The sequence below is a fragment of the Thunnus thynnus genome, chromosome 18, assembly GCF_963924715.1.
Source record: "Thunnus thynnus chromosome 18, fThuThy2.1, whole genome shotgun sequence".
NCBI lineage: Eukaryota > Metazoa > Chordata > Actinopteri > Scombriformes > Scombridae > Thunnus > Thunnus thynnus.
In genome coordinates this window covers 7,855,521-7,873,518 of record NC_089534.1, presented here as the reverse complement: position 1 = coordinate 7,873,518, position 17,998 = coordinate 7,855,521, and the positions used below count along the sequence as shown (strand labels likewise).

Genomic DNA, 17,998 nt, shown 5'->3' with positions numbered 1-17,998 from the left:
GAAAGCAGCAGTTATTACACTTTACTACACTTTCTTGCGGTTGACATGTCCCACGTCTCTGGATCTGTTTCACTCATGTGATAATGAGAAGAGAGTGTCCTCAGCTGACCTCAATTTAAACTTTGTGTTTAAAAAGCACAGGCCTGTTCCAGTGTTTATTGGAGGCCTGTTAGAAACACGATGCCCTGTGAATCACACCGTGTGAGCGCTGAAGCTAACGTACCTCCGAGCACGCGGGGTTTCCTGTAACTTATTATCAACACTGATTGCTGCTTTTTCATGCCACGTCGCCCTTTAGATTTGGTTTTCTCTGAAATATGATGTTTTATATTTCTTTTGCCAGTGAGAGAAAGCATATTTGAGAACATTTTGGAAACATTTCCATACACAGTGTTTGCTTTATAGCGCTTCTCCTGACAGTCTTGTTTGGTATTTCTCTTATTTCTATTGAGTTAAAGCTGTGAAGCTATTTGCTGTGCTGGATTTTATGACTTGTTTGCACAAACACTGCTCTGCTAATTCATTTTCAGGCCTTTTTGTTTGACAAAACTCACTTATCTTTTACTACTTAAAAGGTCTTTATTGTCTGTATACAAATATAGGCTACTTAACAGTTCTCATTCAAACATTACAATTATTTATTGAACTGTTTCTACTTCACAAAGCATTGACATTGATGTAGTTTTATTTCCTTCCCCCCCTATAGACCCATTTAATGTTTACAGTCTCATTAATGTCATCCTAGCGTATACACATAAGCTCACTTTAAGGACTGTTAATACCTCTCTTAGCTTTATGCTTTTATTTATAAGAGTCTTTGTATAAATATACTCGCTACTTATTAGGCACAGTGCACTAGCCTTAGTCTCATGATGTCATTCAGATGGGAGCGCTGGTAGCCTCGGCCTATTTCATGGCTAGGTCCAGCCTCTAATTGTGTGCAGCGTTCCAGCGAGGCACTAATCAGGGCGAGGCGGACCGAGCAGTCTGACGGCTGACACTAATTGCTCTTGCTCCGACTTGAAGTCCTTGTTCATGAAATATTTACCCGCCCGTCTGTTGACAGTTAGCCCCCCCCCACCCCCCACCCCCCCTCCCTGCCTCCGAACCCTCACCTTCAACCCCGCGGCACACATACACACTCATACGCAGGTATGTACAGTCACATTTACTCGCATCACAAACTTTGAGTTTTGTGAATTAAATTCAGAGATTCCACAATATTGAACTTGGAAAATGGATAAAACTTTACAGAATTTTTCAAATGTACACTAAAAATATGAATATAAACCCAATGAGATGGACGTTTCCTACATACAAATAATGCATGTGGCTTAGTTTACTATATAAACACAGATACTTTTCCCATATGCAGTTTTATTGCATATCACCGCTTCAACTTTTTGATTTTTTTTCTTTAGCAGAATCACAAACTTACAATAAACCCATTTCCAACACTGTCAGAATTTTGATAGTTTGTTTTAAGTTGCTAAAGGGCTCAGTATGCTTCAAACAAAACGCTTGTCAGATAGTTTAACAGCATGCAAGAACACCTTTCCAAGAATTGGTGGACTTCGTCAACAACTTTTATAACTTTCCGAAACTGAAAAATCATCCGACAGGTGAAAAGGTTTGCAGGATATGAGCTTGAACTCAATGCAACACCATCAATGCCTTAAAGGAGAGACGATTTTGCGTTTATTGAAAATATCGCGTCATGCCGCTCTGTATGATGGAAGGCTTTTCACCTCGCCTTCAAACGTAGCCAATCGGAATCGATATAAACGCTTCAGACGAGACGACACCTTAGTTTCAAGCGCTACGTCGACCGCTGTCGTGCGTCTCTAACGGTGCAGTTTAGGTCCACGGTTTTGGGTCGTCGCCCAAAGACATTTCTCTCTCTCAGTTGTCGACTCTCATCTCGGACAGCCCAAAATCACAAAACAGACACACACCCGCTCACCCTCACTCACACACACACACACACACTCAGCACCCAACTGCTTCTCTGTTTCTCTCCTCTGTCAGCACAGTGCTGAGTGAGCGGCTGGCGGTCTGTGTTTACCTTATTAATTAGCCCAGTGATCCAGAAACACTCTCCCTCTGGTAAATAGAATAACACTGAAAGGTTACTCAGGGCCGGGGGGAGAGGGAAAGAAAATAAAAGAGGTGGCAGAAGCCAGAGGAAGAAAGAGTGAGGAGGTAGAAAGTTGGATGGAGACAGAGAGAGAGAGAGTTTTAAGTTTGCTTTACAGCCTTCATGAGTTGAAGTGATCAGAGAGTCAGGGAGGAATCCCAACAGGGGCCGGTTGTCATCCTGCAGAATTTAGAGCCTCTGTTACTAATCGTCGGCCGTCCCACCTCCCCTCCCAGCTGTTTCTTCGCCTCCTTCCTTTATTTTCATGCGCGTAAGGTGTGACGGTGCTTTGTTTCATAAGCTACAGAAAATGTCACTTGAATTTTCTGTGAACGGTATAAATTATTGCTCCTGATGGATTCTCGATCTATCTCGCTTTTGTCATTTGAAGTCCGGTGCCAAACGGCCGGCTCAGGTATGCTGCACGTCGTCTTTCCAATCTGCTGAAACGGATTCGTATTGGAGTGCTGCGGACCAAAAAATTCAAAACAGACCTTTAGCAGACAAATAGATATGCCTTAAAGCGCTTTTATGAATCCATTCCAACTATTTCCAATAACGCGGCTCCTCTGTTTCGGGGCCATATCTCTGTCCTGAGGTCTGCAGTTCGAGGCCATACATGGAAAGCCAAGAGAGAGAGAGACAGAGACACAGTGAAAAGAATTACATTTGCAATACAGAGTTCTCCCTTGGCTAGTAGTTCAAAGAAGGGCAGGGGAAATGTGGTTTTCATTAGGCATTGTTAGTTTAAACCAGGTTAAAGGTCACTTTGTAAGTTGAAAGGAAAGTCCACCTTAGGAAGAACTCAAGTTATTTGCATTACTATGAATAATTTAATATATGAGAGAATGGGCAAGACTCCCAATGTTAAAATACCAAAAACTGATTCTAATGTTTTAATTTTTATTGAGGAAATATATCATTTGCATATCAAAAGCAAAAAAAAAAACAATGCCCTGTTTGTTTCCGTGCTTTAAAGCTGTGCCACTTGACATCTGGCTGTCATATTAATGTGTCCAGTTAACTCAAAAAAGGGATTTACTGCCTTCCTACAACCCGCCCCCGTGGAGTAAAATCCCTCACCAATAGCTCCAGTTCATTTGTGCTTCTCATTACCACTAATTATGACATTCCGCAGATTTTACTTTGACGTCAAAATAGGCAAAAATACGACGGCTACCTCTCTGGCTCCTGCAGCCAGATTGCTTCAATCACAGCGTAAACGTCCTGCGTGCTAATGACCCGATTGGCTGCAGCAGAAGACGACCTCGGTAGCTCACTTCCTGTTCCTCGGTGTGCCATTCAGGGGGGGGTAAATGAAGGCCACATTCTTTGCAGTAGTGATGTGAATAGTCAGCAATGCAATGAAATGTATTTAAAATGCTTTTAGCTTTTAGTTAAGGCTTTTAAAGCGGATCATTTGTCTTTACAAAAGTCTTTTTTGACTTGGTTTGTCTGAAAATTTAATCCAAGGAGGTGCCCATCTGCTCCCTCTATCTTCTGTCAGAAGGGGGGAGTCATCCGGGTTTTTATTAATGAAGACGTCACAGTCCTGAGCCTCCTTTACTCAACCCTCTCCTCTGCCTTATCAACGTTAAAACCCCCAGCTATTAAAAACCACCTTCAATTAACTTCAGTGTGCGTAATAAGACACTTTATTAGGCCAAATCTCAATAAATTAACATGTCTTAAGAAGGACACCAAACCCCTTCCAGGTCCAGATTTAACATCGCATCACAAGATGTGATGTTAACTCTTGTCTTCCCTCTGCATTCCTTCCACATATGCTAGTTCCCATCTCCTCCAAACCCCTTTAGTCCATTTCACTTATCTCCTGCAGCCCTGCTGTGATCAGGTGGCCATATCTGATTCTCCCACTTCCTCCTCTTCCCCTCCACCCGGGGCGTTTGCTTCTCCCGGCATACCGGACGCTCCCCAACCGCTCCCAGGAGGAGCTGACGAGAAGTCCAGATAGATCCTGAGCAGCTGAAGTCTTCAAATGCTTCTGTATTTTTTCGTGTGTGTGTGTGTGTGTGTGTGTGTGTGTGTGGGTTAAATCCCTCAGTATCAAGACGCCTGATTACAGGATAGGATACGTAAGAAAATAATGTGTGATTGTACAGCCGTAATCCAAGAGGTTTATGTCAGCTTGTAGTGTAATTTCTCAAGTATCTTCATGGGATCAGATTCAAAAATGTTGTTTTACAGTTATTACTGAACATTTGAAGTTTTATTTGGGTTCAAGCCGACTGTCAGCTTTATTCCCTTCAGGTTCGGTTTGAGTCGAATCCTTCAGGATCAGGTTGAGCCAGGCAGGAATTTTCAGTTTCATGTCAATCTGTAGAATAAACGTTTATTTCTGATGTCCTACGTTGCCTGTGTGTGGCACATTGTATATTGGAAACACTGGTGAAGTTGTCAGACACATCTGAAAGGGATTTGAAAACGGAGCAAAGAGTATTATGCTAAGATCACTGGAAAGTGATTCTGACAGCCATGTCAGTTTTAATGTTTTCAGTGGTCCAGTACCGAAGGTGTGTGCTCCCGCTGGAAAAAGAAAAGACAGCGGATCATGAAGAAAAGATGTCCGCTCTCCCTCCGGAGTCTCGGCAAATCTGTTTTCGATTGGATGTTGCTTTGACTTCAAAATGTAAACATGATTTATCTCCCTCTTTTTGTTTTTCAGCCCTGCACGGCCCTTTCGATTCCCTAAAAGGTAAGACCTGCCAAAAACCGTTTCTCCTCTGTTGATGTTCTGGATTGCAAAGCTCTCCTCCTACTCCTCCTCCTCCTCCTCCTCCTCCTCCTCCTCCTCCTTCTCTACCTCCTCCCTTTATATCTGTCATCCATCCATCACTGCTCCCGTGGAGCCGTCATTCCTCAGTAGTGAGTCATCAGAGTTATCGATGGGAGTTGTGTGTCTCTCTCTCTCTCTGTACCTGGCCTCTGTTAACCAGCGGTTTGAAATCTCCACATCTCCCAGTTACACTGCACTAAACTGCCGTCTCAAACCCAATCCAAGCTTTTTCATGGCTTTCAGAGAGGTTTGAGGGGCAAAATCATGAGTGCAAACTCTGTACACAAAGAGATGCCTACGAACATTGATACTAATTAAACAAATGTCATATTCCAAAACAAGATAAAGTAGACTAGATTGTATATTTTCCATTGTGTCTTGAATGACTCAACATATATTTTTGACTGCATATAGTACACAATATGTATTTTACTTACCTTATGAGAGAGGTTGATACAGGACTGAAGGTCTGAGTAAGCTGTGGTCACAGATCTCGTTGTATAGGTCACTAATTTAAGTCTTCTTTGTTTGCAGCTATGCCGAGCTGATAGCTGATTGGCCAGTGGTGGTGCTGGGCGTGTGCACAGTGCTCATCGTCGTGTGTGCCCTGGTGGGCATCCTGGTACCTGACCTGCCCGATTTCTCTGATCCACTGTTGGTGAGTACAGACTCATAATGCTCAGCTCAATGCTCATAGATTATTATATCAACCCTCCTTCAACACAAAGTATCCAAATAACCAGGCTAATCCCACATCTGAATCACTGAGGATCTGTGGAGTCAACAAGGAGAACTAAATGGCTTCAGCCCAGAAGCTTTTTAAAAACATTAGTGTCCTTGTGCATGATGTTTTATGAGAAGAGTAGCAAACGTCTCACAGGGTCAACTAGTATTAAGGAACAGCATCTGTTCCATTTGGATTTCCTGGAATACAGTGTAGGTGTGGTTCTTTTTATGTGAACGGAGTAATGTTGAAAACCCAGCACACTTTGAAAGCGATCCAGTTGCACATATGTTTGACTGCCTCCCCGCTACGCTTTGATTAGCTCACATTGGGTGGAACAAGCAAACTCGAGCAGCGCAGTGTTTCAATGTAATTTATGACGTTTTCTCCCGTGAGTAAGCATGTTACTTTCAAGTCGAACGGACAGCTACGGTATGACAACTAAAATTGTCCATTTGCGTCATTTTAAATCATAACTTTGTATCCTGAAAGCAGTAAATTTCATAACTTTCACTTTCCGTTGCTTTCTTTCTCTTCAAAAGGGTTTCGAGCCCCGGGGAACAGCCATCGGCCAACGGCTGGTCACATGGAACAACATGGTGAAGAACACGGGCTACAAAGCCACACTGGCCAACTACCCCTTCAAATATGCTGACGAGCAGGCCAAAAAGTAACTTCACACACACACACACACACACCTGTCTCACACTGTCTGCACATTCTACTTTCTTAACATTGTTTTTGAAAGCGTTAAAGACGTTTTACCAGGCAGTTGTTGAGTCCTGAAGCCAGTTCTGAATGTGTACTGTGATGTACAGTTGCTTAACAAAAAAACAAATCACAGACAATGAGCTTAAAGTACTGCAGCATCTCAGGAGAAGGTGCGTGGGAAAGCTTCCCGTCATGATCCGGAGAGAAGATTCTACAGAAGTTTCATTTTAAGTCTCTGAAAGATAATTATAACATTATTTCTCCAATAAAAACAGAAAAACGCAACCTTCAGGAACAATAGTTTACAATTTAGACAGCAGAATTGGGGTTTGTCTGTCTAGTTTTTGAAGTGAGGCCACAAATAACAAATGAGATTTCACAATAACTCTGCACCTTCATTGATTATTTTGAATTCAAATACTTGATGGAACTACTCATAGTACAAAAAAGCTTGTTAATTTGTTGTTAAGCTATTTACACATTAACAGGGCTACTAACAAAAACCACAACTTTGGCAGATTTTCTTGTATGGTTGTTAAAATGTAGCCTCTCTCTATGCCAGCACAAATTTAGCTTCTCTCACTGAAGGGTTGAAGGGGGGGGGGGGGGGGGGGGGGTGGGAGCCAGAGGTGGGTATTGAGGTAGTGATGAGAGGGAGGGAGGGGGGAGGGGTATGGAGGGGAAACAGAGGAGTTGAAGGATACTGCTAACAGACGTGCTGAAAAGTCTGAATCCTCTCCTGAAAGAAAAGGGGAGCCAAGTAGAGATTTGTCCATCCACAAGGTCATCTTCTGTCTCCTGTCAGCGGGAGTCTGTTCTCTAATCAAGAGCAGGCCTTTGCATGTTTGTCTGACTGCTTTCACTCCGCATGCCTTTCTGCTCACTTTCAAATGTTATTTTTTTTTCTACTTGTATCAATAGATGCAGTACTCTTGATGAATGACACTGACATTGCAGTGAGCTGACACCCCTCTTAGTCAGATTTCTAAAAATTGCATCTCCACTCCGCCGATTAGAAAATAGATCCTTTCAGCTGCAGCCCGTATCTTCCCGTCTGCGTTCGTCTCTTGTCTTTCTTTCGCAGCAGCGTCTGTGGCCGTCTTTGTCTTCCTCTCTCTCTTGTCTCGTTCCACGTGTCTGTCTGCAGATGTAATTGTGTGCTTATGCGCGCACGGAGTACGAGAGGCCTCTGCTGCTGTCAGCAAGCTTCCCTGCCTCATCCCCTCCGTCTGTCAACCCCTCAGTCTCTCCCTGACAGCCACCTGATTACGCTGCCTTCCTCTTCCTACAGAGGATGTGGCGACTAAAAAAAGAAAAACAAACCATACACAGAGAAAGAAGGCCTGTCTGAACCGTAATCGCACACAATACATGCACACACTCCAAAGACTTGTCTGCACGTCGCCCCCCCTCAGCCCCTTGCTCAATCAGAACCACTATTATGATTATTATAATAATGGCACCAGTATCCCACAGCAAGGGAGCCCTTCACTTGATTTTGCAGGCTTGAGCAGCAATTACTGCAGCTTATTTCATCACCGAGCTTCAGATCTGCGTCCTTCATTTTGATTCAAGCTGACTTTGTCGTCTCAAACACAGCAACATGTCTGTTCACCATTTAGTGATTTATGAAATCACGCAACTGACTGCCTTTGTCTTGGTTCTTTCTGGGTTTGGATCCCTTTTTCCTCTTCCAGGGGGTATTTTCTTCTCAAGCTTTTAAAAAAAAAATATTTTACCAATTATAATGATTTGTCTAAAATTTGTTCCAACATTCTTCTAAAGATTTGCTGCCAACTTTACATTAGTCGCTCATTAAGGGTCCATTAAGTAGCAGTATCCAACTCTCAGGAAACAATTCGGTACAATTATTTATTTTAATTGGCCAGTCAACTAAAGACCATTGATATGGTTTGTTCATTTCTGTTCCCATCATTTTTTCCCTTTTTTTATAACCGTTCTTTTGTGGCTGATGTAATAAAATATAAGACATGTAGACAGTTATTTATTGTTTTCTATTGTTTTGTAGTCACCAAGAGCCCAGATGGCCCGAGGACCACTTTGACAGAGAGAAACGACAAGCAGAGTGGGACTTCAGTAAAGAATTCTTCTGTGATGTGCCAGGTAAGATTTTGAAAACAGATTGGAAAGAACTGAGGAATTACACTAGTTTAACTTTAGACCTGATTATGGATAAAGAGGACATGAAAAGTCCTGCACAACCGAACAAAATGATTCTTGGAATTAAAGTGAAAAGTAACTGAAAAAATATTGGTTTGTTAAAAACACACATTTCACCCATATAAGGACAAGGGTTAGCTGCATATGTTTTGCATTTATATTAGTAAAGGCTTGTTTCAGTTTCCATGAGGTTTGTGTCAGCCAGATGCTTTAATTGTCTCTATTTCTATCTCATATTTTCCCAACTTTTATTAATGCAGAAAAGATTGTTTTCCCCCTAAGTAAACCTCGTTTCTTGCAGGTGACAGTTACTCTAGACTGGTGTTCACATCAGCTGAGGGGAAGAACTTGTGGAATATTCAGGCCATCAAATCCATGTGCAATCTGGACAACACAAGGGTAAGAATGTGGAACAGTACAAGCTTCAGTCATGGACAGCTGTAGCCATATATCTTTCTGTCTATCTTTCTACTCATTCTCTTTATCTGTATATTTATTATTTGTTTCTGTCCTCAGGTGCGTTCCCATCGCGACTACTGGAGCCTCTGCCAGCGCACCAACGACGCCTCCTGTTGCCCCAGCTGGACACTTGGTAACTACATTGCCGTCCTCACCAACAGGTCGTCCTGCCAGAAGATCACGGAGCGTGATGTATCGCACACGCTCAAGATCCTACGCTCGTGTGCCAAGTACTACCACAATGGCACACTGGCACCCGACTGCTGGGATATGGCCCTGAAACGGAAAGACCAGCTGAAGTGTGCCAGCGTGCCCCGGAAGTGCACCAAGTACAACGCTGTCTATCAGATCCTTCACTTCCTGGTGGACAAGGACTTCCTCAGTCCCAAGAGCCTGGACTTCCCTCCACCTGTGCTCAAGTACAGCATGCTCTTCTCCCCCACAGAGAAAGGAGAGTCTATGATGAACATTTATTTAGACAATTTTGAGAACTGGAACTCATCAGACGGCATCACCACAGTCACAGGGATCGAGTTTGGCATTAAACACGACCTCTTTCAGGACTACCTCCTCACGGACACAGTGTACCCTGCTATAGCCATAGTAATTGTCCTGCTGGTCATGTGTGTGTACACACGATCAGTTTTCATCACCCTGATGACAATAATAGCCATCATCAGCTCACTCATTGTGTCGTATTTTCTGTACCGTATGGTCTTCAACTTTGAGTTCTTCCCCTTCATGAACCTCACAGCCCTCATCATCCTGGTAGGCATTGGTGCAGACGACGCCTTCGTACTTTGCGATGTATGGAACTACACCAAGTTTGATAAACCCCATGCTGAGCTAGCAGAGACTGTCGGTGTGACCTTGCAGCATGCCGCCTTGTCTATGTTTGTCACCAGCTTCACCACTGCTGCAGCTTTTTATGCCAACTATGTAAGCAACATCACTGCTATTCGGTGTTTTGGCATCTATGCAGGTACTGCCATTTTGGTCAACTATATTCTCATGGTGACATGGCTCCCAGCTGTGGTGGTGCTACATGAACGCTACCTGCCAAACGTGTTCCCCTGCTCCAAGCCCCCACAACAGCAAAGAGGTTTCTGCACCCGGACGTTCTGGGCAGGCTTGTGCCAGAAGGCTAACAAATGCCTGTTTACTGTCTCCGAGGCATCTAGGATCTTCTTCGAGAAGGTTCTGCCCTGCATCGTCATCAAGCTACGTTACCTCTGGCTATTCTGGTTTCTTGCCATCACAGTCGGTGGGGCGTATGTGGTTTGTGTCAACCCAAAGATGAAGCTCCCGTCTCTGGAGCTGGCAGAGTTTCAGGTGTTCCGTTCCTCGCACCCTTTTGAGCGCTATGACGCAGAGTACAAGAAGCTTTTCATGTTCGAGAGGGTTCATCACGGCGAGGACCTCCACATGCCGATCACCATCATCTGGGGCGTGACTCCTGTGGATAACGGGGACCCCCTTAATCCCAAAAATAAGGGAAAGCTGATGGTGGATAGCAGCTTCAACATTGCCAGTCCAGCGTCTCAGCTGTGGATCCTCAACTTCTGTCAAAAGCTGAGAAACCAGAGCTTTGTCTTTCAGTCAGACGAGCAGGACTTCACCAGCTGCTTCATTGAGACATTCAAGCAGGTCAGTACTGCAGGGACTCAAATATATACATATAATCTGTACATACATACTGTACATGTATGTATTAAATTGATGATGCATTTTATAGTAGAAATGTAGAAAAGGAAGGTCAGAAATTGAATGTGGCTTAAAGGAAACATGATATTTACACCCTAGTCTATTATCTAGGGTTACTGAAAAGCATTTATGTGTCACTGGCTTGAATCAACTTTAACTTACCTGATTTTAACAGTGGATGGAGAACCAGGACTGTGAAGAGGCGTCCGTCTACCCCTGCTGCAGTCAATCCACCTTCCCCTACAAGCAGGATGTGTTTGAATTGTGCATCAAGAGAGCCATCATGGAGCTGGATCGGAGTACTAACTATCATCTGGACAGCAAGACCCCCGGACCTCGATTCGACATCAATGACACCATCAGGGCCATAGTTTTAGAGTTCCAGAGTACCTACCTCTTCACGCTGGCCTATGAGAAGATGCACCAGTTCTACCGTGAGGTAGGGCCAGTAGTATTAAGCACTTTGGCATCTTCCTGTTTGACATTAGTAGTGGCTTTGTGCTTCATATTATAACATATAATCTCTTTGTGAAATAAGGGTAGCATTACTGATTGTGATTGTATTTCTGTTCTAGGTGGACATGTGGATCACGGAGGAGCTGCGCAATGCCCCAGTAGGCCTCAGCCACGGCTGGTTCGTCAGCAACTTGGAGTTCTACGACCTCCAAGACAGTCTGTCAGATGGTACGCTGGTTGCCATGGCGCTGTCAGTGGCTGTGGCTTTCAGCGTCATGCTCCTAACTACCTGGAATGTGATCATCAGTCTGTACGCCATTCTGTCGATTGCCGGCACCATATTTGTCACCGTCGGCTCCCTGGTGCTTCTGGGCTGGGAGCTGAATGTCTTGGAGTCAGTTACCATTTCTGTTGCGGTGGGGCTGTCGGTGGACTTCGCCGTCCACTACGGAGTGGCGTACCGGCTCGCTCCAGAGCCCGACCGCGAGGGAAAGGTGATTTTCTCCCTCAGCCGCATGGGCTCTGCAATTGCCATGGCAGCACTGACCACCTTTGTTGCCGGGGCCATGATGATGCCCTCGACCGTATTAGCCTACACTCAGCTGGGCACTTTCATGATGCTGATCATGTGCATCAGCTGGGCCTTTGCCACCTTCTTCTTTCAGTGCATGTGCCGCTGCCTGGGACCCCAGGGGACCTGTGGCCAGATCCCGCTGCCCAAAAAGCTGCAGTGTCAGGCCTTCTCTGAGGTCACATCCACAAGCGCCTCACCACAAGGGAAGAGCTCTGGTCTGGGGAAGTACCAGCTGGACAGCAGGGGTGGGGAGGTGGAGCGTTATGAGTTAGAGCCACTGGCATCCAGTCAGAAAAGTGAAGATAAACCTCGAGATGATCATGAGGTTTGTGCTCAGCTTTACAATGGAGTCCATTCTCACCACCACACCGCCCCTTACTCACACATCCATTATAAAAGCAAATCTGAGGCTGGCAGAGGTGGCCCTGAGAATGGGCTCGTAGCCACACTCAGCACACCATCCAGGTGTCAGTACTCTCAAAACACCAACTGCACATGTGGAGACCCTACTCCTCAACTGCCACAGCAGTGGACCCCCCACTCCTGTTCTCAGCCTCCCCAGGACTCACCTTCCTGCCCCCCGACCCCTCAGCTCTTCCCCCTCTCAGGAAACAACCCGAGCAAACAAAATGCAGGCCTGTTGCCTTCAAACCTGGACCCCGTCTACACACACATGGAATGCCGCATGCACTACGTCCACTGCCCCCCCGCCCATTTCCACCACTGCTCCCAGGGAAGAGTAATGGCCCCCAGGCAAGGTCCCACCCATAGCTGCCATCTCAGGAAGTACTGTGTCCACACTGCAAGCCTGCAGGCAGGTTCAGCCAGAGAACTGAGATGCACAGCCCCAACTTCAAACCAGGACACAAGTCCAGCTCCTGGTCCAGTCACTGGCTCTGTATCTGCTGGACAAGAAGATAATCCTAGCCCAGAAATGAGTCCTTCAAACCCCGATAGTAGCCAAAATATCAGCACCCCAGCCCTGACACAACCTCACACTCAATGCCCCTCCCCCACCTCCTCCTCACTTGGCTCGCCACACACAACCAGTCATGAAAGACAGAAGGCGAGGGACAGTGACCATTGTTGTGGTGATAACCATGTGTCCACCTCAACCACAGAAACAACAACGCAAATGGATGCTTGTTGTAAAATCCCTGGCAACCAGGAGAAGCTTGAAAGTATTCCCGTCACACGGGAGGAAAATGTCAAAAAGTGCAAGCGGAACTCCAGAAGAGAGCGGGCATCCTCCGCTTCTCCAAAGAAACTCTACTGTTTTAACAGGACATTGAAAGTGAAGTGCAATTCAGCTTCAGAGTTTAACGTGCCAAAAACTGAAACCAGCGTGCCTCCTATTGCAATAAACACTAATCCCTCTTCTGAAAGCTTATGTTGACAACATATTTTAGTTTAAACAGAAACTCAATCCTGAACAAATTGCAAATGTCCAAAAAAAAAAAAGGAATGACAATATAACATCTCTGTGCAATCATACAAGGTTTGGGATGTGTTTGTTGACCAAGTGCCTCAATGTGTCTCATAAAACAGCACGCACCCACTAAATATGTTCTGTTTACATGTTTCTGTTTTGTACTCACCACTTCTTCACGTGCCAGATTAGGTGTTTGATCGTACAGTGAAACACACTATTGTTAAAGCTATCATCATGGGAAACTCACAAAAAACACCCTAAACTGTTGCTAACTAAATGTTAAATGTACTCATACAGCAGCCATTTGCACAGGCAGGAAATCGTACAGTATCTATAATGTGATATTGTGTGTAATTATCAATATATGTCGTCAGATACGATCACATGAACCATAACAAAAATGTGCCACATTTTACAAGCTGTTAAAAATCATTGCCTGACACTTTTTGTATTTGTGGGAGCTCGTGTTAAATTCTCAGTGTGCTTTTCTGTTCAAGTCGCCACACGCCTCAGATAAAAGATGTACTGTATGATTAAAATGTCTTTTATATCACTATTGTGTTGCTGTCTAATTCCTGCTCTCCTCATTTTGGATATACGCACACATGCTCCCACCATAAAATGAGGTGGGGCTCCATTCAACAAAGGGTATATCTTTAATCATAACAGCGTACACCTGTTTCATTGTCTCAAACTGCTGGCGCCTTCACTGCTATCTGTTACATCTGGCCTGCAGTCATTGCCTGGATTTGAACTGGGCTGGGCTGACTGGTGTTCACACAAGATTAATAACCAGATTTTATTATGATCTGTGATACAGAGTTCATCTTCACAAATCCATTAACAGCGTTTCTACTCAGAAACTGGGAAGTTTGGATATGGATTTGGAAATTACATAAAAAGATAAAACTTAAATCATAAAATCATTTTAGGAACCAGGTAAATTAATCTGTAAAGAAAGCTTAAGTGTTGTGGGGCTCATTACATGCATTACATCAACTACTGAGAGAAGCACTCTAAACTCTTAGACCTGCTGAGGCAGACAGCTTTAATTATAGGGAGACAACACTTTGGCACAAAGACTAAGAAAGCAACCCAGTTGCCATCAGTAGTGGTTTTGCTTGTCTAACAAATATATATTTTGAATAACTCTTTTGTAATATTTCCAGGGCAACACTGGAACAAAACCTGCTGACTGCTCTGTCTGTCTCCACCTATTTATTGCTGCGGTTTAGCTTTCTCCAAATTATCGTCAGAATATTAAAGGGGCACAGAAGCTTTTTGAACTCAAAGTTAAAGCAGCTATAATCAATATTTTTACAATAACAATGAATCAAATCACTACATGTACTGTATGTAGGGGTCTTTTGTAAAGACAAGCCCACAAAGAATTATCACCGGACTGTGCAGTTCCTCTCAGCTTTATGGAGGTTTATATTGTCTTTCAGCTCATTGGTTTGGTTCTCTGGCCTGCAACTTTACTGTTTTGGTGCATCGTTTTGGCAGCTGTTTTCAGCAAAAAAGCTATAAAACCCCCCCAAAACAAAACCACATTGTACATTATGTGCCCAGCCCCAAACTGCAGACAGACAATCGCAACTAGCTAGAGAAGAAAGTGGAATATTTTGTAGCTAAAGAGCCACATATTACTGTCAGGAGTTAGTGGAGACCAAAAAATGGTAAAAGAAGAGTGAATATGGGACTTACATTCATCAGGTGACCAGAAACACTACTCCATTGTTGTTCCATATGTGTAAAAGGTTAAAAGAGCACTTGACCCTCCCTGTTTAAATGGAGGTAATAGATAGGCAACTATCTGCTAAGATGGTTAAATTTCCATTGTGTAGAATCTAGTGGCATCTAGCAGAATGAACTTGGCAGAAATGGAATATAATATTCATGAATATGTTTTAATTATAACCACCTTAAAATAAAAATTCTTGTGTTTTTGTTACCTTAGAATTAGCCCTTTGTATCTACATAGGGAGCGGGTCCCCTTCCATGGAGCCCACCATGTTGCACTGTCATGTTTCTACAGTAGCCCAGAACAGACAAACCAAACACTGGCTCTAAAGAGGGCCTTTCGCAAGTTTTGCGAGTTTCATGGCCACCATAGTTTCTCCTGCATGCTTAGGAGGGGGAGGGGTATTCTGTTGGTTGCAATCTGCAACCTCACCACTAGATGCCACTAAATCCTACAGTCCTTTAAAAGGCAATATGTCAGTTTGTATTCACAGCTCGGGTTCTGCTGCCCCCAAGTGGCCAAAAGGCAGTTATTGCAGGTTTAATCAATTCAAACATAGTAGTTGTCCAGTTAGGCCAGTCTTCAAACTGAGATGAAGTAAATTTCTTTGTAACTGGTTGCTGAGGACTGTTTTTTCCCCCCTGCTTTTCCACACAAACACAACTGAGAAGGCTGGCTAAAATATGTGCTCATTTCAGAGCTGTAATTTAAACAGGACCTGATTGAGTTGTCTGTCTAAACAGGTGATGGACATAGACATAATATCCCTCCTTTTCTATCTTCCTTCTCCCCTGACCCCTTTATCCTCTCTCCCTTTCTGGTTGCTACTAAATCCATTCCTACCAAGTGCAGAAAACACCTGTTTCCTCGGAGATCAGTTGGGAAAACAAGATGTCATCCTCTCTGATCGTTTTTGCGCACCCCATATTCCCTCCAGTGTGGAATGTGAAGGCTGATCTGCTCTCAGTAGTTTCACAGTGGGTTACGGGGCTGTGTTTGGAGAGAGGGGAATTCACAGTGGAGCACTGAGCTGAGGTTTAGTCGTCTGTGTTAGTTGCGTTCATGCTTTAGTTTAAAATCAAGCAGGCAGTTACTTCAGAGCTCCCAAATTTCAGTAGCTTTTCTTTTGATGTGGAATTTCAGAGCCAATCCTCTTTACACTATCTTCAAGGGCTGCTTTGACATTTCAAATTTAGTGTTTTATTTTGCTTCCCAGACACTTTTCACATTGTGGTTGCAGAAGGAGTGCCTCTGTGGAAACATGATTAACTCATCACAAGGCATTAGTTTCGATGCAAAATACTAGTTTCTACCACAACCCTGCCTCAGAAAAGCAGCCGGAACATGAATGGATGATTCAGAAATGCCCCTCTAGCCTGAAAACACTTTTACTTTAGTTCAGGGATGCATTCAAATGTCAGAGGGACCTTAGGGAGGAAAAGTACCACCATGCATTAGCTGTGTAATTCTGGTTCTTTCCTCTCATCCCCGTCACGCCCCTTAACCCCAAAACAAACTTCCACAAACAAACATGCCCTATAAAATACATTACATAAGCAAACCACCCACACCGGACTCGCTTGATGCTTCTGTGTTGAAGGAAAGATCTTATTTTGGCTCATACAGATCAGTTTGTGTTCCCCTCGGCCTCAGATTCCCCATGGCTGCCTTTATTCTCTTCCTCTGCTCAATCACTGCAGTGAAGATGAGCCCACTTGCCTCAGAGGATCCCTCCTCAGGCTTGCGTGAGCATCCCTGTAATTATATTTGCTTAAACAGAGGTCAAATATTAGCTATGGCCATGGGGCAGGGTTTATTACATTTCCCTGCGAGGGAGAATCTCAGAAGCATGTGTGTCTGTTCTAAGTATATTCCACAAGCCTTAAATAACCGTGAGGAGGCCGCAGAGCTGGAGAGCTTGTTTACAAGGTAAACATTTGCTTCCACTTTTCAAATTAGATTTCGGTGGAGACGCTGGACTGGGCCAGATTAATAGAAATGAAATAGGTTTCCCTACTTGTTTGATCAGTGGAAGAACTGAATGTTTTTTTCCAACATTAATCCTTTTATCTATGGAGCCCCGAAAATGACAAAATGTGGTAAACGGTTACCAGACAAGGTCAAAAATATAAATGAACACATCAATAAATAATACTGTTAAGTTATTTAGTTGTAAAATGAAATGTAAAGCCTTATACATTTCCCTTAACCTACTATCAGTTGATAAAAAAAAGAGCAAAACATTAATTCCTTTACTAGGTATAAATTGATCAAATAAATTGTTCTCTTCTATCAATCTTTCACTTGACCATTGTTCTACTCCTTTTTTAGGGGCGTTCCCCAAGCAACATTTCCAATTTACTCACCACATTTCCCATTTTATGCTTGTTCAGACTGTCGTGTCCAGTTCCACTATTTGTGCAAGGTGTGTATATTTAAAGGTGCAGTGTTTAGTATTTAGCGGCATTTCGTGGAACAGACTTGGCAGACATGGAATATAATATTCATAAGTATGTTTTATTTAGTGTATAATCACCTGAAAATAAGAATTGTTGTATTTCTGTTACCTTAGAATGAGCCCTTTATTTCTATATAGGGAGTGGGTCCTCTTCCATGGAGGCCGCCATGTTTCTACAGTAGCTGAGAACAGACAAACCAAACACTGGCTCTAGAGAGGGCCTTTCCCGTTTTTTGCCAGTTTCGTGACCACCGTAAGTTCTCCTACACACTTGGAAGGGGAGGAGGAGGCGGAGGGGGAGGGGTATAAATGATTAGATGTGTGACAAGAAAAAAGAATATAAAAAAGGTTTGAAAAATAAAATGAGGGGCCCCCTGGTGGTGCCCTAATGGTTAGGGCCAATGTTGCCAGATCTCAGCAAGCTACTAGGTCTTTGGAGACAAGCTTAAAAGAAACTTCTTTGCTCTCAAAAAACCCCCCACAATGTGTTAGAGAGAGGCCACTTGATCAATTCAATTCACCCTGAGGTGCCAAACTCAACATTGTACAAAACACAACAACACATAAAACACATTTCAGAAAACATGCTGTTGAGTTTTGTGAAATGTTGTATTTTCTGTT

At 43.7% G+C, this 17,998-nt stretch overlaps 1 protein-coding gene across 4 annotated transcripts in view; it reads left to right on the top strand.

Annotated features, from left to right (window-relative positions):
- disp1 (dispatched homolog 1 (Drosophila)) overlaps positions 1-13,728 on the top strand; it is a 92,409-nt gene extending 78,681 nt beyond the window's left edge. For all 4 annotated transcript variants that reach the window (XM_067571627.1, XM_067571628.1, XM_067571629.1 and 1 more), the window contains 8 exons: positions 4,824-4,853; positions 5,469-5,592; positions 6,201-6,328; positions 8,399-8,493; positions 8,852-8,949; positions 9,067-10,656; positions 10,889-11,152; positions 11,289-13,728. In XM_067571627.1, coding sequence (XP_067427728.1) covers positions 4,824-4,853; positions 5,469-5,592; positions 6,201-6,328; positions 8,399-8,493; positions 8,852-8,949; positions 9,067-10,656; positions 10,889-11,152; positions 11,289-13,139 — 4,180 coding nt within the window. In that variant the 3' untranslated portion in view covers positions 13,140-13,728. The remainder of the gene's footprint in view (positions 1-4,823; positions 4,854-5,468; positions 5,593-6,200; positions 6,329-8,398; positions 8,494-8,851; positions 8,950-9,066; positions 10,657-10,888; positions 11,153-11,288) is intronic.
- The last annotated feature ends 4,270 nt before the right edge of the window (positions 13,729-17,998 follow it).